At 43.2% G+C, this 20,788-nt stretch overlaps 1 protein-coding gene across 6 annotated transcripts; it reads left to right on the top strand.

Moving 5' to 3' along the window:
- The first annotated feature begins 514 nt into the window (after window positions 1-514).
- On the top strand, window positions 515-20,639 carry ODF2 (outer dense fiber of sperm tails 2). 6 transcript variants are annotated; one of them, XM_061352865.1, is made up of 20 exons: window positions 515-587; window positions 2,281-2,365; window positions 4,569-4,694; window positions 5,291-5,458; window positions 6,871-7,037; window positions 7,543-7,672; window positions 7,924-8,055; window positions 8,746-8,820; window positions 11,311-11,382; window positions 11,955-12,071; window positions 12,605-12,790; window positions 13,415-13,524; window positions 14,224-14,359; window positions 15,025-15,135; window positions 15,745-15,849; window positions 16,300-16,458; window positions 17,292-17,392; window positions 17,924-18,086; window positions 18,438-18,563; window positions 19,300-20,639. In XM_061352865.1, the coding sequence occupies exons 2-20, from the start codon at window positions 2,306-2,308 to the stop codon at window positions 19,471-19,473; spliced, it is 2,418 nt and encodes an 805-aa protein (XP_061208849.1). In that variant the 5' UTR covers window positions 515-587; window positions 2,281-2,305; the 3' UTR covers window positions 19,474-20,639. The 6 variants fall into 6 exon arrangements, 5 of the variants coding, with proteins under 5 accessions (XP_061208849.1, XP_061208850.1, XP_061208848.1 ...); XM_061352866.1 differs by lacking the exon at window positions 2,281-2,365 and having other exon boundaries at window positions 531-587; XM_061352864.1 differs by lacking the exons at window positions 515-587; window positions 2,281-2,365 and adding an exon at window positions 2,585-3,208.
- Window positions 20,640-20,788: the final 149 nt, after the last annotated feature.

The following is a 20,788-nucleotide window of genomic DNA, read 5'->3' as shown; positions in this document are numbered from 1 at the left end:
CATAGACAAAAATGATGTTTACAGTAAAACCAGCTGGGTTGCTGCTCTGTGACTTGCTGTATTCGTGTTAAAGCTGCCTTGTACCGAAACATGCATCCTGCAGTATGGACACAACAGCGAGTGATGCAGTTTTAACGCAACTGCATGAACCTGCTCCGAGCCCTTCGGTGGTGGCTTAGCCACCCTCGGGGGAGAAGAGTGGCGGGGCACAGGGGCCGAGTCGCCGGGGGCCTGGCCCTGGAGGAGCGCGGTGGGTCCCGGGGGCGGCCGCTGAGGAGCGCGGCGCTAGGCACATCCCGTCGGGCCGCTTCTTGTCACTATGGCGACGGGGCCCGTTGTGGGGCGGGGCGTGGTGACGCGTGCGGCGGCGGGCTGGTCACGTGGAGGGTTTGAATCTCCCAATGGGGGAGCCGGGAGCGGCGGCGGACCCGGAAGTGCTGCGGCGACGGTTGCGGCACCTGCTGCGGGCTCGCTGCGCCCGGCCCTGCCCACCTGAGGGGTTTCCATGGCAACAACGCCTCCCACCGCCTCCCTGCCGCCGGCGGCCACCTCCTGAGGCGGCAGCGGACCCTGCACGGCGCTTCATGGTGAGGGGCCGGTGGGGCGGGCACCCGGGAAGAGTCCCTATGCCTGCTCTGTCACTAGCGAAGGGTACCCCCGCCGTAGGGCGGTTCTTCCCGCCGCAGCGGGAAACGGGAACCAACGGGCGGCTTTGAGTATACAGAGGACAACTTGCTTTGTAGAGAGGGGGGCATTGGGAAGGGCTGCTCGAGGGTGGTGCCGCTCCTGCAGGCTTCTCAGCCCATTCTGGGGAGAGCACTGCCCTGAGCTGGGAGCTGAACCTGCTTGGAGTGGGAGATTGAGCCCGGGATAGGGCCCTGCCAGCCTGAGGCAGGCAGAGATTGTCGGAAGAGCCCCCGAAGATGGCAGGAAAAGTTGCTTAAACTTCTGAAATAAACCCAGTTGTTAGCGGAAGCTGGTGACTGCTTTTCTGTTCCACTTCTGGACCTTGTATCTTAGCAAGCTCTTCCCTGTGAGGGTGCTGAGGCGCAGGGTGCCCATAGAAGCTGTGGCTGCCCCATCCCTGGCAGTGTTCAAGGCCAGGTTGGACACAGGGGCTTGGAGCAAGCTGCTCCAGTGGAAGGGGTCCCTGCCTGTGGCAGGGAGCTGGAACTGGATGAGCTTTAAGGTCCCTTCCAACCCAAACCAGTCTGGGATTCGAAAGCTCTGCAAGTTCTCAGTGCATTAACCCATGCTCACATGTAGGCCTGGGGGAGTTTAACCCTTCTCTTGAAAGCAAGAAGATTAAAGTGCCCAGTGGTGTTTGGAGTTGTTCATAGCTAGAAGCTGGGGATCTATCTCTCTTCCCCTCTGTAATCTTCATTACTCTGATGTGATATACAGGTGTGTTTTGTTTTAAACGTGTCCTGCTTAAAACCAGATGCAGTAGTAATAGGTTTATTTAGAGTAGTTTATTACATGAATCGCAGCAAGCTGGTAAATTAATCAATGAGCTACAAAGAGTGATCTCAGTTCTAGTCTGGCAGAAGTGTTGTAAAAATCCTGTTCTACCACATTAAGAAGTGTGAGTTGACTTGTAGCATTATGGAGGAGTGTTAACATAAGGTCAGCTAACTAAGCCTGATATACCACCACTCTAATAGCTGTCCTCCATCCCTCCCCAGCAAGCATTAGTCCTTTGGACATCCCTTCTCCTGCAATCCCATTTCTTCAAGTCTTCAAGTCCTCTCAGCCAGAAGATGCTCGTGCTGTAGCTGACTGACTCTTTGTGGTGCTGGGTTGCCTTCAGCATGAGTGCTAATTCAGATGTATCTCTTCAGCCTGCACAACAGTATAAACCTAAACCATCAATGTTTCAGTGCAGTTTTGCAGATTTTGTTGATGATGGCAGAATTTGGGGAGGCTGTGGGGTTTGGGAGGGGATGTACACATGCCCTAGAACTGTTCAAACCTGTTCCCATATTAAACTGGTTTAAAATTGCAGTTAGAATTTGAAGGTTTGTGACTGTTTGAGTAAGGCCATCATGTAATTGTACAAAACATTTCCACGGTTGAAGCCAACTTTCATTATCACTATGTAAGGAATTACAATCTCTGTTCTTCCCTCATCTCATGCTTGTCAAAGGAAGCCAGGACACAGCAACCGCTGTTGTTTGGGTCTGTATACTTGATGTGTTTGAGCCTTAAATTGAAAAGAGGAGGTTGTTCAGAATTTGACACCTTTTCTTATTAGTGGTCATTTTATTATTTCTATATCAGGTGTCCCTCATCCATCAACGATGAAATGACTTCAGTCTCTGCACAGAACGCACTGTCCAGAAGAGCCAAAAGCATTAGAATAAGTGTAAGTAATTTACCTTGCAAAAAATGCTTTCTGCCAGAATCAGGTTAGTGCTGCTGGTGGACTTTTGAAGGCTTTGCAATTGCATCATACCATTACCTCAGCCAAAGCATCGAGCTCAAAGATAGAGGCTTTAATCTTGCATCTCTAGGCTTTTCCATCTTGTGTTGGGTATTGGTTGAGGTTGTGCTTTTTCTGGAGCTTAAAGGTTAAATACTGTGATCCAATAGCTTTTAAACTTTTGTTTAGCTTCAAAAGACGCTTAAAGCTTGTATGAAAGAGTTTACAGGGTCAGGCTTCTAGGATGGAAGGATCTGATGGTCTCTTGTTGATTTTTCCTTAAGCAAACTGTTAAATGAACGCGTCTCTTCTCCCTTCAAATTTCTCTTCATAATCAGATGGTGTTGGTTACTGGAACCTTGATTTGCTTGCTTGCTCAAAGACTTTGAACTCCAATGACTCTTACGGACACCTGCTATCAATCCAACTGTATTTGGTCTTTAATAGCAATGTTCAAAGCAGAAAACACCAGCAGCAGAGAAGTTATTTGTATTAATCCCAGCTTTGCAGCAGAATAGTGTGCAATTCAAAATGGCAGATGCTACTGAAAGCTCAAACTTTAACCAAGGCTGGCCATTGTTGCTTTCCGGCACAGAGGGAAATGTTATTATTTCCAGTTTCCTTATCCACAGGTTTCCTTTCATTGTTTTGCCCTTTCCCATTTGTGGGAGAAGAGCCATGAAGAGCCGTTCCTCTTCTCCCCCTTTGCACGTCCATGTGGATGAAAACACCCCTGTCCATGTCCATATTAAAAAGGGTCAGAAAACCACAGCTGCACAATGCCAGGTAGGAGCGTGTAGCCACGTGTTTGTAAGGGTTACAAAGAGGAAGGTGAACGGTCCTAGAAGCACCACACCATCTTCAAGGTCTGTTTTACTGTTGTGTTTGAAGTGTAAGACTTGAATTTGTGTTCAGTGGTGAATTTTCAGTGATGCATTTTTGTATGTTTAAGGTGATTTGAGTCTGGTCTAGAATATGTATTTTTCATGTTCACATGTATGTTTGTGAGGGGTGTTGCTTCCAGTGTGACATAGTTTGGGGGATTATTTTTTTTTTCCTTTTATTTCCTGGATTTGTGTCTTGATAATGATTTTTCTTTGGCTTCGTCCTTATTTTTGTAGGAAAGATCTGGGGAAAGGTCATATTTAGGTGTTTCAGGTACCATCTTGATTGTATTAAAATGAATGTGCTTAGGGAAAAGAGTCTGGATTCAAACCATCTTCTGGCATTAAGCACCTTCTCGGTCTGCTGCTCTATGCAGCAAAGACAGTCTCTTCATAGCCTCATCCACAGCAGGCTGAAGGCAAGACTGAAGTTGAGTTTCTAGCTGTCACCTGTTCTCTTTTGCAGTTGGATGTTTATGTAAAGGTGATGCTCGTTCTTCCTTAGATGCAGCCATCCTGTTCTAAGTCCTCTGTTAATTTTGTGTTTGTTGCTAATGGTGCATATCATAATGGGGTAGGGCCTGACAGTGAAATCAATTATTCTTACTAATTAATTGCCTGTAGGGGATATTTAGAACATCAGATTTTTCTCTGAAGGTCAGAATTGTGCAAAACCACTTGAACTTCCCTTCAGTCAGAGCACTTCAAGTTCAATAGAAATAAATGCCCATCTGTTAGTTGACTACAAAGCATCAAAAACACTTGAGAAGCTTTTCAGGACCAACCACAGTGCCCTGATCTTAATTTTCTCTGATAGTACTGTTATCACGTGATATATCTGCTCTTTTGTGAGACAAACTTGGAATGGAGAAGGGATCTCTGAGGTTGTTCCTTCTTCACATGAATGGGTTGCACTGTGGTATTTTCTTGTGCATCTCCATACAGAGAAGACTTTCTTCCCTCGCAAGTCTCCCACCATGGCCTGCTGGGTAAGGCTCTCATCCCATCACAGCTGCTGGTATCCCAGGGGTATCACAGAGGTGCTTCGTGATAGACAAGAATATACTGTCAGCTGAATGTGCAATAACCTTTCCTCCAGGCTGGTGTTAGCCTCCTCTGATGGCTGCTGGCCAGTCTTATGTGATGTATCATGCATAACACTGTGATATTTTTGTATGAATCATCTTTTCTTTGGCTTTGCAGCACTAAAAATTGTAAATGGCTCTTTAAAAGTCTGTGATTTATTTTATCTTTTCTTTCAGCAAAAGCACAAGCAGAAAGCGAAGGGGGATACTGTGAACGTGTGTCGAAGTGTCCGAGTGAAAACGAAAGCCCCCTGGATACCGCCAGGCAAAACATCTGTCCGGGAGTCCACCTGCAAATGGGAGGTATGGCTGAGTTTGCTCTTTAAAACCTTAAAACTTTTAAAGGTCTGTCTGAGGTTGAAGGGAGTTGATGTTGTAGTGAGGGAGCTGGGCTGATCTGAAAGAAGGCTACTGTCACCTACCACCCATTGTGTCTTCTATAAGTCTTTTTCACTTTTTAATACAGAAAAATAGGAAATTAATTATTATCTATGCCCATATCATGCCTTTCTGTCTTTAGAAGCCAGAGAAATTTCTTTGTTTATTGTATCTTTAGTAGTCCCCTTCAAGATCTCATCTGGAGGCACAGTGAGGTGCTGCTGTTCTTAGTCTCTTCCAAAGCATGGAGTATTTGTGTAGTGTGTTTTCTTTCTCGTGGATTGATAGTTTTTCCTTTTGTATTCCTGGCTTTTCCTAGATGAGAACTTGAACTTCCATTACTTTTTCTTCTTTTTCTGTTCAAGTCTTTGTGCATTCTTGACCTTTCCCTGCTGCAAATGAAAGAGCGTTTACAAGTTGGTTTTCTCTACCAGCCTTACTGCAGTGATACAATCTGGTCTCTGTGTTTGGCAGAGTTATGGTTAGGATCCTGTTTATGACTTTCTGGTATTTTCTACCAGGGACCAGCTCACCGCCTAGAAGTTGCACCTCCAGATTCAGACAAAATGCCATCGATGTTGCACCTGAGTGACCTCTCTGTGGATAAGGAGGATGTTGTTTGCTGCAGAATGAATGAATATGAAAAGAAGATAGATAGCCTCATAAATGCAGTGGGAATGATGAAGGAGGTGAGGAGATGGAAGGAGGCTTGGGTCAAGTCTTGGTGCAATAGAAAACTACCCAGGCCATTGGTAGCTTGTTTAAAGTTGTTTAGAAAAGCTGAGCTATCCTACTGAGAAATTCCCTAAGCCCTACTGTGAAACATTGTAAAACCTTATCTGTTTAATAAGGTGTTGCTGTTCTTCAGTTTCCAAATAGTCTTTCTTTTGCCCAAGCCCAAAGTCTGAAAACTGGTTATTCCCAAAGGTGAAAAATACAGTATGTTGCTGTTTCAGTGTCAAATAATCCACTTAACAAGGTTGCTTCTTCTCATCCGGTTTAAAAATGTGCAACCCGCTGATGTGTTTTCCAGATAAGTAGCATCTTATGTACTTGACACCACTTAAAAAATGGGTAGGAGATGTTCCCAGGTGCGTGATGGTGGGAGCAAACTGTGTTTTTAATTTTGAGTTAACACTGAGGGTAACACATCTTAACTAGTAGTATTTTACTTAAAACTATTATGTTCAAATCTGTGTAAAAGAATAGGATTTGAGTCAAATAGATTCTTGCATTAAGCGTTCTCCATTTTATTTATGCTACAAAATTTAATGGAGTTACTTACATGACTGTAAAATAAAAGTCCACTTTGCTACTTTAATAAGTTAATTGAATCTAAATGTTTGGTGGTGTCACTTAAATCCATGATGTAAAATCACATTAATTTTGTTAGCTTTGATTTTTGTGCAAGCCAGGGAATTTCCAGTGACTTTTTGCTGCAAAACCAAAATCCAAGCCTGGTGCAGTTGTTCAAGCCCCCTCTATGTTCTCTGTTCTTTCACATCTTCACTCTCTGTAGCACTCTTAACTGCCAAATGGTGTACATGTGTCATTCATGGGGAGCAGTAGCCAACTTCTGAGCCCCATTCAGCCTTCAAGTATTATGTACACAACTCATCACACTACCAGCAGTGACACTATGCTGCTACAGAACAGGTAGATGGAAACAAAATGCTAAGGACTGTTAGATTGATTTCACCCAGTTCCATGGATCTCCCAAAGCAATAGTAGAGCAGTGGGAGCCATTGCCAGTGCGTGAACTGCCACCAGAGCTCCTTTCCTGCCATGTTGGAGACCTTTCACATGTCTTTTGGCTGATGACAAGTTTTTGGTATATGACTTAAACCCAGGATGCTTTTGTCTCTCTGTGTTTGTGGGATGGGAGGTACTTCAAGGCAATAGCTGAATGATGCTCTTTGTGCATCTGAACAACCTGGAAATATCTAGGGGGAAGGGGAGTGGGAGGAAGGGAAAAAAAAAAAAGGAAGAAAAAGCCTGATCCTCTGTTATTTGAAGCTCAAGAGCTGATTCAGATGTGGTTCTGTGTATCGCTTTAAAAGCACCTAGTTTGTCTTATGTCCTATTTAAATATTTTCATCAGGCCAAGCTGCAGGAAAAGGAGGAACACAAGCAACTGACAGAGCGTCTCCTGGAGGAGCAGAAAGAGCAACTCAATGAAGTCACGCAAGAGCTGGTAGAAACAGAGCATGAGAATACGCTGCTCAGGCGCAGTATGGAGCGCATAAGGGAAGAGAAAGACCTGACTATGTAAGACAGCTCCGTTCTCCATTGTTACTCCAAGTCGTGGTATTTACAGGGCAATACCTCCTTTACTGCTAACATTATTTAAGGTTGTAGTTTGTATGTTGGGTTGCAGTGCTGCTTAAGAACGCGTGTTCTTGAGGGTTTTTTGTCACCTTTTAGAAGGGGAACTTCAATGGCAATAGCTGCAGAGAAGGGTTATAGGATGATACTGGAAAAGAAAAAGCTACTCTTGAGAGGAACCTGAGAGCATTTGGCTCGTGTGGAGAGTCATGACAGGAGAGTCATCCTAGCTCTACAATTAATATTTTGAAGGTTAAGAGATGTTGTTTGAATTGTGATAATATCAGTAGAACAACAAATGAATAAACATGAAACTGAAAACTAGAGGCTATACCCCTGAGAAGACTGAATCGTGGGGCATTTCTTAATCCAGTCAACTGTATATCAATAGTGGCTGGTAGGGTTCTCAAAGCATCTTGTTTCTCTGATGGTTGAATTCTCATTACAGGCTAGAGAAGAAGTACCTGCAGCATGAGAAGGAGTGTTTGATGTCCAAGCTGAATGAGGCAGAAAGAGATGCATCAGCAGCAGCCAGGCAGATCCGTGCCCTGGAAAATACAATTGGGAGACTCAACATTGTAGGTGTTGTCTGGTTTTGTTCTTGTCTTTGCTATATTGTCCTGTTACGTGGCTGTCTTAAATACGTAATGTAACAATTATTTCTCTGGGGAAGTGGAGTCATTTGTTAGTTCTGTTTGGAAGTGGGGTATTTACTTGCAGCATCCAATCACCTTCTGCACATGATGTTCACTATTGCACTGCTCGTGCTTGTATCAGTTTCACACATTCCATGTGAATAATTCTTTTCCCTTTTTTTACTGTTCTGTAGGAGAAGCACATGAGCAGCTCAGACATTAACGCACTGACAAGGCAAAAAGAACTTCTGCTCCAGAAACTGACCACCTTTGAAGAAACCAACCAGACGCTACGACAGCTTCTCAAAGAGCAGCACAACAAGGAGGTGAGCAGTGCTGTGTGCTTGAACTTGGCAGATGACAGGAGCCTATGTCATCCTGTGGGATGAGATGCAATTTGAGACCTTTGAATGCTTTTTCCCAGCCCTGCTGTTGTCCCTGTGTCATAAATGATGGGTAGGACTTTTTTTATTTTTGTTGGGTTTTATCCCTGCCTACTTCATAGAATAAGACTGACTTTTCTGCTGTGAGGATGTTAGAGCATCCAAGTGATTATATTAAAAGGTATAGGCACTACTGTGTTGTCAACTCTCTTCTGGATACAGCTGCTTGTGCTAGTGTGAAATGTTACTGCTACGGTTGCATTGGCTGACATCTGAGGGCTAGATGTGACTTTAGCTAATGGGAGCCTAAGGATATTCAAAACCTTATTTTGGTAGGCTCTAAGACCAGTAACAGAGAGACTGTAAGCAATTCTGTCCTGCTTGTATGGAACACTTCTATATTGCTTGTAAGAGCAATACAGAAATGAGTTTGCTATTCTTTCTGTAGTTTACATTTTATATTTATTATTATATTTTATTTGGTGCTTCTGGATATATTCTGATAATTGCTGCTACAACTGGGAACAAATGGTTGACTTGCCCAGTTTTGTTTAAACTAATTGTCTGTAACTGACTTTTTAGTTGGTAATTTAGTTAGTAATAATACATAATACTTATGTATTTCTTTCATAGAAGGATGCTCAGAAGTTAATGGTGGAGCAAAAAATCCTCCTGAAAAGGCTGGCTGACTCAGATGCAGAGAATGTGGTAAGCAAACCACAAGCTGTTTGGTTTGGGGTTTTTTGTTTTGCATTTTCTTTCATAGCCCTTGAAGTATATGGGCTTAGAATAGGGATAACATAGGTGAGATCTTCATGAAGAGCACTATTAGGATTTACAGTGTTCAGCTATATAAAAGAACTTAAGCTTGTCCTTATGTTTAAGAACAAATGATTGTGAGGGTGGTGAGCCACTGAAACAGGTTGCCCAAAGAAGTAGTAAATGTGCCATCCCTGGCAGTGTTCAGAGCTAGGCTGGACAGAGCCTTGGGCAACATGGTCTAGTGTGAGGCGTCTCTGCCCATGGCAGGGGGTTGGAACTGGATCATCATAAGGTCCTTTCCAGCCCAAGCTTGTCTATGATTCTATGATTTTGCTTACCTTTTCTTATAGTACTGAATGTACAAAGCAATAATTATACTACATATCTCTTTAACAAGAAAACTCTGGGGGTTGGAGAGTTAAAAATACCTCCTGCAGAAATAAATGCCCCTGATGCTCAGGATAGGATTTTTCAGTTTGGAAATTAGCTTCTTGTTTCTGTATGGTTATCATGTTATCTTTGGAGATAGGCAACAGATCAATACCTGGCTCCGAGCCTGGTGTCACCAGCAGAATTTTGGGGGTATGGATCATGGGTTGGTTCACATGACACCAGGCCTGCTGGCAACAGGCCTGTCTCAAAGGGGAAAAAGGATCTTTGCATGGGAGTTAGCAGCGCTCATTGAAAGAGCATTAAACTAGATTTGAAGGGGAAAGGGATAAAACCAATGTTTGAGGAACAGCGTGCTAGCAAGGTCCTTTGCTCTGCCATCTCAGACGAGCTAGGGGATGGAGATCTATGTGGCAGCAAAGACACAAGAGTTTGTGTTAGAAACCACGGAAGAGCCTGAGAATGGTCATGTAGGAATTAGGGCTTCTACCCCCAAAAAGGCAGCAGGATCAGTAGTCCAACTGACGTGTGTCTACACCAATGCATGGGCAACACACAGGAGGAGCTGGAAGTCATTGTGCAGCAGGAAAACTAAGACACGGTTGTCATCGCAGAAGCATGGACAACTGGAGTGCTGCAATGGACGGCTGTAACTCCTTAGAAGAGATAGGCAAGGAAGAAGAGGTAGTGGGGCAGATCTGTGTGTTTTGGTTGTCTAGAGCTTAATGATAGTGATGAGATGATTGAGTGAGAAAGTTAGAATGGCCAAAGCCCAACTAGAACTTAATCTGGAACTGCCATGAAAAGCAATAAAAAATGTTTCTATAAATGCATAGGCAACAAAAGGAAGGCTAAGGAGAATCTCCATCTTTTATTGGATGCAGGGGGAAACCTAGTGACAAAGGATGAGGAAAAGGCTGAGGAATTTAATGCCTTCTTTGCCTCAGTCTTTAATAGTAAGACCAGTTCTCAGGGTACCCATCCCTCTGAGCTGCAAGACAGGGATGAGCAGCAGAATGAAGCCTCATAATCTAAGGGGAAATGGTCACCGTTTGCCTGTACCCAAGAGGGAATGGTCTCAAGCTGCACCAGGGGAGATTTAGATGGGATATTAGGGAAATTTCTTCACCAAAAGGGTTGTCAAGCATTAGAACACGTTGCTCAGGGAAGTGGTGGAGTCACATCCCTGGAGGCATTTAGAATCATAGAATCATAGAATAGTTCGGGTTGGAAAGGACCTTAAGATCATCCAGTTCCAACCCCCTGCCGTGGGCAGGGACACCTCACACTAAACCATGGCACCCAAGGCCTTATCCAAACTGGCCTTGATGGAGCATTCACAACCTCCCTGGCCAACCCATTCCAGTGCCTCACCACCCTAACAGGAAAGAATTTCCTCCTTATATCCACTCTAAACTTCCCTTGTTTAAGTTTTAACCCGTTACCCCTTGTCCTGTCACTACAGTCCCTAATGAAGAGATGTGTAGATGTGGCCCTTAGGGTCATGGTTTAGTGGCTAACTTGGCAGTGCTGGTTTAATGGTTAGGGTCTCAAAAACAGAGGGCTTGTGGTTTGCTTACCACATTCTCTGATCTTAAAGGTCTTCTCCAACCTAAATGATTCTGTGATTTTTGGGAAAAGCACAAAGTGGGGAAGCTTTCTGTATCTGTTGCTGTCACTGAATGAGTGACCTGGTGCCAGTTTTGGTTCAATTCCTTATCTGTAAACTGAGAAAAGAGTTCCTACATTGCATGAAGTTATAAAATCTGCTGTGAGATTGGTAATGCCCTGTTTTTATCTGTGGGGTATACGATCCTGTCAGGTCTTTGTTCTTCACTGAGTACATTATTGCCTGTTACACAAGTGTTTGTACCCCTTCTGCTTTCTGTTTGAGGGGAATGCAGCCTGTTTTTCAGTTGCTGTGGATACCAGAGAGTGCCATGAATCAGAGCTGCGAGGGAGGGAGACAGTTACACCTCTTTTCCTCCACCTTGCCAAACTAAATGTGTTTGTTACTTAACATCTAAGTGTTGTTTGTTTTCCCAGCAACTTCAGATGAAGCTTCAGGAGAAAGAAAAAGAAATGGAGAGTCTTGCCAATGACATACAGGCAGGAAAGGTAGTTTCCTGTTCGATTTTCTCCTCTCTATTCCACCTTTGAGTTCTGCAGAACTACAGATCATCCAAACTATGAATTTGGATTTGCAGAAAATTACTTTTTAAGGGTTCAGATGACTGGCTTAGTTACAAAACCAATTTCTACTCAGTTGTAGATTCCATATTGTGCTAATAAGACATCTGTCACAAGGATGAGTAGGTAGTATTCTCTTTGCTTGGGCTTATCACTGAGTTGCCTTTCTGTTTAAGGTCCTGTTGGTTCCTGATGTCAAATTCCAGTCTGTTCCTCTGTTTAGTAATTTAAAGGGAAGTGTAGTGGAAGAGATGCCCCATGAAGGATGTTTTGCCATAGAATAAATCATTCAGGCCAGTCATTCACATCTGATTTAAAATAAATGGCTACTTATTTGTTCCCCATTTTGTTGGAGCAGAAGAGCCATGAGGGTCCATCTGAGGAAAGGAGGTAGCTGGAGACCCTTCAGTGAAGAAATCTGAGACTGTTAGGTTTTATAAAGTGTTCCTTCTATTAGTTTGTTGAGGAAAAAGGTCTGTGTCTTGTTGCTTCTTACTTAGGACAAGGCAAAGGCAGTAGAGGAACTCTCCAAATCTATGGAGGCTATGAGAGCCCGTTTACAAGCGCAGCTGCGAGGCAAAGAAGCGGAGAACAACCGCCTGACTGTACAGCTACGGGTATGTTTGCAGTGGTCCCTGGGGATCCTCTCTTCATTTACTCATAAACTGAATTGACTTCAAGGGAAGCAGTATCTTGCTCAAAGTTTTATGTTTAATGTATCTGTTGATGTTGTGATGGTGTTAGGCTGAATGTGTCTTAATGGTTTAGAGGATCTTTAAGGTATATAGCTGCATAAAGCAACATTAATGTATGTGAACAATTCAGTTAATAAAGACAGTGTTCTTGGGTAGATCAAAAGAATGATAAACCAGTATTTATCTAGGTCAGGAAAGGAAAGAAGTATTCTAAAGAGCAGGTTATGAAAGAGAAAAGGAAGACTCTTGGAAGGAAAGCCAGATATGTCATGCTGACATGTCTTTCAATATTAGGACAGGGTTGTGTAGGTGAAACCTGATTGCAAGAACCTCCAGGCTGAAAGCTGGGGGGTTATAACCAACTCTCTCCACCAGTTCTAGGAAATTAGTTGCTGCTTTGGGTATGCAGATGTAAGGGCATTATTCCATATGGTGTAATTTTTTCCCTCTTGCAGAATCTGGGGCGCGGTGAAGCTCAGCATAAGGCAGAGGTGGAACGTATCATGGAACAGCTGAAAGAAGTAAAGCAGAAGGCAGATCGTGACAAAGGGGCCCTGAAGAAAGCCCTCCGTGCACAGAAAGAGCGCGCAGAGCGGAGTGAAGAGTATGTAGAGCAACTGACTGCCCAGCTAACAGAAAAGGTACCTGATAATACAGGAGAAGAGACCTCATTTCAAATCATGCATCTAAGCCTTTGACTTCTGGTAGCAGCCCTGGGGAGAGTCTCTGTTTTCAACTAATGAGATTTATTTCTGTCTTGATGCCTTGGCCCATTTATGCTAAGTTTAGAACAAAACCAGTTTTCTCAGCTGTCACTGTATTTGCTGCATGTCCTTAACTTAGGACTTGCCATAATCTTAGATAATACTAAGCTAGCAGATCTGATTTTTCACCTGGTTCTTTAGAACTATCTGAAGGTTGAAAAAAACCCAGTAAAATAAAGCCTTGCTATTTTGACTGAAAATTCTGAATGGAGTTAGAGCAGGAAAGTAAAAAGACTTAGAGGCATAGTGGAATTTCCTACTGGAAAAATGACTAAAGGATATCAAGGAAAAGTAGGAAAGTTTAGGACTGGGACAAACCAGAAGGGAACATGGATTTTACACTACTTGATTATTTTTTTGTCTATCCCTTGTATTTTGAATCCCAGGGACTAGAGCCACTAGTAGCATCTTAGCCATGCTATATGTTATCTACATATCCCATATCCAGTGACATTTTTGTCACCCTTGCTCTTTTCTCCCTGTGTTTCTTTTGGTTGATAGGATGAGTATGTTGCTGAGGCGCTGTCTAGTCTGGAGACCTGGAGGAACCGCCACGATAGAGCGGTAAAGGACAAGAGTGACCTCGAACTGGAGATTGTTACACTGACCAGGTTAAAATAAAACTAGTGTAGAGTAACAAGCACAAATGGGGATGTGTTCTAAGTTCAAGGATAACTTAACTGAATTGAATAATACCATTAAATTAAATGATTTCATTGGATTGCCTGTAAATAGCCAAGCAAAACCAGCACTGCCTAAGGGCTAGAGCAGAGTTTGGGAAGAGAGAGAGCAAGAGAGCAATGTGGCTTCTGCTGCTGACTTGCCCCAGCAAAGGCAGACTTTTTAAGGGTTTGCTGACCCTTAAAACCCCATTCCTTTGCAATTTTGTAATGCTTTGAAAGAATTAAGGTTATTTTTCTTTTGAGATCTGTTTGAGAAACTTGAAGCAATTAGAAGAGAGAGGCAGTGTAGCTCCTGTCTTATTTTGTTGCGAAGGTCAATAAATGTAGTGTTATTACTGCAGTACAGTTGTTGCTGCAGGAAAAAAGAGGTAGTCATGAGACAAGAGAAAGGTACCTCTTCACCCTGTGTATCTTGAAGGCAATGCATTTGAGCTCCAAGAGGGCAACTCAAGTTAATTTCCAGCAGGCTAAGACTGAGGTAGTAGAACAGTATAGAAGATAGGTGTGCATATATGGAGGAGGAAGATGAAAGGATAGAAAAAACCTCGTTTCTGAAGCTAATGTTTACGGGTTAGGAGCCTTATTCTTTCTTGCCACTTAAGGATTGATTTTCTTTCTATATGGCAGTCGTCTTGCAGACTTGCTGGAAGAGCAGGCAACTCGGGAGGACAAGGTGCGGGACATCAGAGATGTGGTGCTGGATAAAGTGCATCGACAGAGTTCAGAGACCTCTAATTTAAAAATGGAGAATGAAAGACTAAAGGTCAGTGATTTTAGGGGTTTGAAGCTGAAATGCTGGGGGGGGGGAAGGGAGACATTACAACAAGTTGCTTGGCTTCTGACAACAGAGTTCAATTGCACCCATCGCTCCCTTTGACTTTCAAACCAGTTTCTCCATAACCTGAGTGTGGCAGGACATGCGCTGGGAAGAGACATAAAGGAAATGTACATTCTGTGAGGACTGGGTTTCTTCCATGTTTTGGTTAGGAGGATCTCCAAGTACTGCTTCCTCCAGCTGGATTCTTCAGTCTTGTCTTTACATCTTCATACTGCTGGCTAGAGAACAACCAACTGTAGCTCATACAGGGAGAATGGTAATTTCCAGAATAAACAAATAAGTGGCTGGTATATTTCTTCTGTCTTCTCTTACCACTGGTAATCTTGTAGGTAACCTACATTATTTTCTTCTTGGAAAGCCAGGCATTGATCCAAATAAGGAGTAGCCCTAATCCAAGTAGCACAGCTCATTCAGGCAAATGGAAAGATTGCACGTCCATCCCAAACCTCTTTGCTCTCTTGATGTGAATTCAGCAATCTACTGAAACCTGGAAAGTTTTGCCGACTTACACTTGACAAAAGCCTTTTTTCTTAGTCTAGACATTATACAGCTTAGTGTGACAGTTACTTCCAAATGTGTTCTATTTTCAGGCTAGTATGGCCCCAATGGAGGAAAAGCTGAAGCAATCACAGGCTGAAGTGCAGCAGCTGAGAATGTCTGTCAAAAACTACGAAGGGATGATTGAGAACTACAAATCACAGGTAGGCATCTTACCAAAACCTGCAGCCCTTGCAATGACATGTTTCCTTCCTTTACTGTTGTGGCTTATAACACTTAATCCTTTGTTTGCTCTTGGAGGATGTTGCAGTTTGGTATGGCTTTGGTTGCTTTGTCTCTATTAGCCTGACTTTTTCTCAGCTGGCAGCATCCAGACTGCCATGTGCTGTATGTCAAAGTGTGCAAGATTTGCCTTCCTCACTATGTGCTGATGACTTGGTCATTAGGAAGAGCCGACTCCCATAACAGAGATCTTGATTAATGAAAAACAAAAGAATGGTTTTAATATTTCACTTTCCCAAGCTCTTTTTCAAAAGGTAAAGAAAAACAGTTAGATGCTTTATTTCTGCCTCTTAGTGTGGCAAGCAGTGTTCCTTGGCTGCTTTTTTGGAGGGATTTTGGATATTGTGACTGCAGGAAGATAAGGCGATAGGGGAGAACATTTGGTAGAAAGCCCAAATTATCCAGGTAGCAGAAAGTGAACTTCCAGATAGAGTTCTGTGGTGGTGGCTGGTGTGGTAAGAAACTTGTTGCTGATCCTTGAGCATATATATGACAGATAAAGTGTGTGGGATTTTTTTTTTAATGTCCAGATATTAAAGACCCAAATGGAAGCAGAAGATGCAGCAGCAAAACTGGAGATGTTTGGTAAAGAGAACAAGGCACTAAAGGAAGAAAAGAATAACCAGATGGATCTGGTAACTATTTCTCTAAAGACTGATACGTTGAGTACATTCATGAACATTTAGCTGCTTCTTGACTATATGGTGTTCTTCAGAGGTGTTTAAATTGATTCCTGTGTCCTTTGCTGCAGAAAAAGTGGTGTAGAACAGTGGGCTGGCTACGTCACGCATGGTCTGGTGTGGAGCAGCTCTTCTCAAAAAAAGAGCTTGTACTTTTAGTAAAATAGAAGCCCACGATCCAAAATACTCATTCTCACTCCATCCATAGGGGATGCCAAATCCTAAGAGAAAGCCTTTTGGAGTAGAAGACCCTAGGCTTTGAACTCCAACACTGGCCAGATACCCACACATTGTCACCACGGTCACATTCCAACAAAGCTTCACTGAAGTTGAGGAATGTTTTCAGTCTTGACCTTATGAACATTTGAAGATTCCTCACATTCTCTTTGTCTCCTTTGATTATAGTCATACAAGCAGCTGCAGAGCAGGCTTGCTGAACTGGAGAAGCTGCCTGAGATCCTAAAGATGAAAGAATCACAGATAGCAGAATATAGAGAGCAACTTCAGAATTCCGAGAGGAAGAACATCGACCTGTCTGTCCAAATTTCAGATCTTCAGCAGCAGGTAAGGGACAGCAGAAATTACCAGCACCTCTCCTTTCCAGAAGTCTGAGACCAAGACGAATTTCCAGCTGCAGGAAGGTTCAATCTTCGTCTCTGTTCTCGTCTCTTTCTGAAAAGATTAAACGTGCACTGCAAAATAAAGGTGTGTGCCGTGTCTTTGTGCGAGAAGTTAGCGGCGTAGCTAGTGGCATTCCTGATTACTTGAAAGCTTCCTCATTCTCTGGTCTGCACTTACTGCATCTTGAATAGCAGCAGTTTCAACACTTGCTAATGCCAACACTCCCTTCTGTTACTTCCATCACCTTGTCAGCTTTCCCTTTTGGGCTTTTCTGCTGGTAGTGCTACCCCAGCCTTGCTTTCTCAACTGATTTCGGATTGTTTTCCCTATCCCTGTTTTTTGTCCCCAGGAGGACTCTCTAGGTATTGTAGAACAATTACAACAGACATGACTTCTACAGCCATGCCTCAAGACTCAGCAAATGATCTTGCAGTGTAACTGCTTTACTCTGATTAGCTTGGAATTATAACCTTCCTGCTGTCATGTATATGGCTGCTTTTAATGTATGTGCTTTGCTGTGCTTACAGGCAGCTGCTCTGCATGCAAGTGTTCACAGACCTGGCTTTTTGTTTGCAATATGGAAGAACTTTCTCATACCTTTCCAACCATTAACTGGAAGCACCAGCAAAATGCATGTTTAGTGCTTTGCTTTTCTCTCTGCTCTTCCTTTTCTGGCATTCTCCAGAAATTCTGAATTGAGCATGTTTCCTTCTGGCAGGCTGCATGTAGTTTAGGTGGTTGGTGACTGTGAAGTAATTACTCACTGTACTTTTTAGATTGAGCTCCAGGGGGACAAAATGGAGATGACACGGGAGAGGTGTCATTCTGCTCAGGAGGACAAAAAGCAGCTCACCTTGAAGGTGGAAGAGCTAGAAAGGTTAGAAATATTAGGCTTTCTTGCTCTTAGCCTTCCATTTCTATCCTCTTCCCATTGTTTTCTTTCAGGGGATTGAAAAGGTTCAGTCTTGTTCCAGTCCTTTATGTGCCCCCAGGATTCTGTGTGTTTGTTTATCCCAGAAGGATCTCGAGTCAGTAGTTGTGTGGTTTTGCAGCACATGTTATGAATGTTTTGTTAGAAAGGATGATGTTTTACACAGCACATAAACCAGCTCCTTGCCCGTTTTAGCCTGACGATTTTGAGGTTACTACATGCTCCAGTAATTTTACCTGTGTTTATTAATTCCTTTTAGAGACAATGTGTGGGAAAATGCAGGTATGTGGGTACTTTCTCTGTCCTTCAGTCTTTGGAATCCTGTATTTGAGAAATGAAGAATTGCTTCTTGGGGCTCTCATCTTTCAAGAAGCAATGGAACCTGTTCCCAAACTAGCCAGGACTTGACAAAAAGGCAGACTAGAACACACTCCATTTAAAATGAATAGGTTTCCTTACGTTATTGTCTTAACTTAGAAAACTAGAGTCAACGAGTGCCCAGAACATAGAATTCCTTCAGGTCATAGCAAAACGGGAGGAGTCGATCCACCAGTACCAGCTGCGGCTAGATGAGAAGACCCGGGAGTGTAGCTCCTTGGCGCGTCAGCTGGAGATGGCCATTGAGGATGCCAAAAGACAAGTAAGAAACTTCTTGTGTTTGTGAATTCTCCCAAAACTGCCCAGTCTCTAATAGGAGAAGAGCGAGGATGCTGGAAATACTCCTCAGCCTATGACCAAATTCATTAAAATCATCATGTTCAGTGAAATACAGGTAATAAAATGTGCTGGTATTGTTTGTCACCAGTTAAACCATTGAAAAACCCAAACTCTGTGCTCCAGTTTGCAACCAAAAGCTGAAAGCACAAGACTGCTGCTTATGAATGAGGATGTGTCCAGTTAAACTTTATTGGGCTTTTGTGGGCAATAGGGTAGGAAAAATGGTTCTGCAATAGACAACCCTTTAACAGACTTGTTCTGTTGGTATGTGCAGGTGGAGCAAACACGAGAACGAGCAATGGCGAGAGAGAGGGCAGCCCAGTCCAAGATGCTGGATTTGGAGACCCAGCTGAGTAGGAATAAAACAGAAATGAACCAACTGCGTCGGAGCAAAGATGATGTGAGTGAGCTGCAATGGATACTGTTGCTGTGCTGGTGGTGTCCTGGGCAGCAACTGGAGTCTGTAAACCAAAGTTCTATGGGTATACTGCAAGTCACACCGAGCTGTGCCTGAATATGACATGCTGTTGTATGTGACCTTGCCAGATGTGTGGCATGACATGTCTGGTAGGTCACTGGTTCAAGAGTGGGGACTCTTAATTATAGCAATGATCTGCATGAACTTGCTCCAAACTTACTTGATTGTAAGAAGAGAATCAGACCTTTGTATTCAAATAAGATTTGCATCAGCTGTCATGAGCAGATATCAACTTCATTTACTGTGCTTGGTTATCTGAGAGAGAATGCAATTTCTCTTCTAGAGGAAAGAAGGGGAATCTTTCATCACGTCCTATTTCTTCTGCTGCTTGAGTTTTATGTGGAATTGGGCTGGCACATAGACCAGGTCAAGCAGCTTTTCAAAGCAGAGTGTGTTTAATTCCTCATAACTATAGCTAATCAGTTTTAGAAGCTCAGCTGATCAGCCACATTGTCTCCTGGTTTGATCAGTGGGTGCTGAATGGAGGCGGAAATGAGCAAAACAAGCTATAAATATCATAGCACCATCTATGGTAATGTCATCTACTGCTGTACTAATTCTTGCTGTCTTCAGCACTTCAGGGGAACAGCTTCAGTTTTAACAGGAATGGGATGAATGTTGCTGTCTTTCAGCCTGTGTTTTGTGCTTCTTTATGCAGGCAGAGCACCGCTATGAAAGCCATCTGCAGGATTTAAAGGACCGGTTGGAGCAGTCAGAGAGCACCAACCGCAGCATGCAAAACTATGTCCAGTTCCTCAAGTCTTCTTATGCCAATGTGTTCGGAGAAAGTGCCTTGCTGGGCTCCCTCAGCCACTCTCGTTCTTCTCCATGAGGGCAATGCTGTCCTTGCACCTCTGATTTTAAGCACAAAAGGAGCCCTGTTTCAAAGCCATATGTTAGAAAGTAGGTTGGCATTTCAGGGTTGCTGTCAGGAGACGTTTTCCTCTTTTCCTTGCAGCATGAGATGATAAAGCGATGCTGACATATATCCTATATGTAGGATATCAGCAATAGATGAGGTTGCCATCACACCATAAACTGTGCCCCAAACCCAGATATTTTTGCACATGATAGAAAAGGTCCTTTTCATCCTGCAAAGTCCTGATGGTTTCAGCTCTTAAAACCTGTCAGCGGTTTGTTGAGCATGTTAATGTTTATAACAGCTCCTTTCCTTTTCACTCTTCCTTTTTTATGCTGTTTGTCAAGGAGATCATGTGGGGTTTTTATGTTTGTGGGGGGGTTTATATATTTTTTTAAACTATTGAGCATTGTATTGCTGCGCTGGGTGACAGGATGGTGGGAGAGGGTCCACCCACCAGAAGTGTGAAGCTGAAAATAACTGAAGTGCCTGAGCTCTACACTTCTAAGAGGTTATTTCCTGAACAACCACAGTGTTTGTGAACAGTTTTGTACCAGAAATAATGATTTGTTTGGGTTTTTTTTTACTCCCTGAGCCTCACCTTTTTTTCTGAGTGTAATGCTGCTGTTGCTTTACTCCTCTCGCCCTGATTTCCTGATCCTGAATATCCCCAACACTGAGCCAAAACCATCTGATTTCAAAGGAACGATTGCGGTTTAACCTCAGTTGCACTTCAGTGATGTGAATACCATGTGAGTTCAGGGTGTGCATGAAATACTGATTTGCTCTTAAGCCAATTAAAGAGCAGCTTTGGATACTCAACTCCTTTATCAACCTAGTCTGCATCTTCCCCTGGAAAATCAGGTCTTTGATGCATGGAATCCCTAAAATTCATGTGCTCTCTTGGGGCCTGTTCTTTCCAGTAAATGTTCTTATGGGGGCAAAATTCAAAACTATGTTTAACTCCCTTTTTTAAGTCCTATTTATGTGCGCTGTGCTCATGAGGCAGTATTTGCCATCAAGCTGTCCTAAGTTAATAATTTTTTTTGACAGTTCTGTAATGGTGTGTGTATTTAACACTTTAAAACACCTAAAGGTGCTATGGTAGAACAAGCAATAAACTACATTTGAATTGGTAACGTTGAGCATTTCCTCTCCATCCTGCTGGATTTAGGCTCTTCCGGGCTGTGTTGTGGGAAACTAAACGCATTCCAAGGCTGTTGGTGCAGGCAACTGGCTCCTTTCCATGTTTTATAGTTGGTGGCCTCTCCCTGTCCCAGTAACCCAG

Source organism: Neopsephotus bourkii, unplaced genomic scaffold (genome assembly GCF_033783945.1).
Source record: "Neopsephotus bourkii isolate Nb327-2 ecotype Australia unplaced genomic scaffold, CSIRO-AGI_Nbou_v1 NB_659, whole genome shotgun sequence".
NCBI lineage: Eukaryota > Metazoa > Chordata > Aves > Psittaciformes > Psittacidae > Neopsephotus > Neopsephotus bourkii.
Note: the sequence above shows the minus strand (reverse complement) of the source record. Positions and strands in the feature narration are given on the sequence as shown.

What these genes read in the sequence shown, in the direction of transcription:
- ODF2 (XM_061352864.1), top strand. Translation starts at nt 2,954, where the DNA reads ATGGCAGATGCTACTGAAAGCTCAAACTTTAACCAAGGCTGGCCATTG. An exon ending in CAATTGGGAGACTCAACATT is followed by an intron (nt 7,673 to 7,923) that starts GTAGGTGTTGTC and finishes ACTGTTCTGTAG; the next exon opens with GAGAAGCACATGAGCAGCTC. An exon ending in TGGAGAATGAAAGACTAAAG is followed by an intron (nt 14,360 to 15,024) that starts GTCAGTGATTTT and finishes TTCTATTTTCAG; the next exon opens with GCTAGTATGGCCCCAATGGA.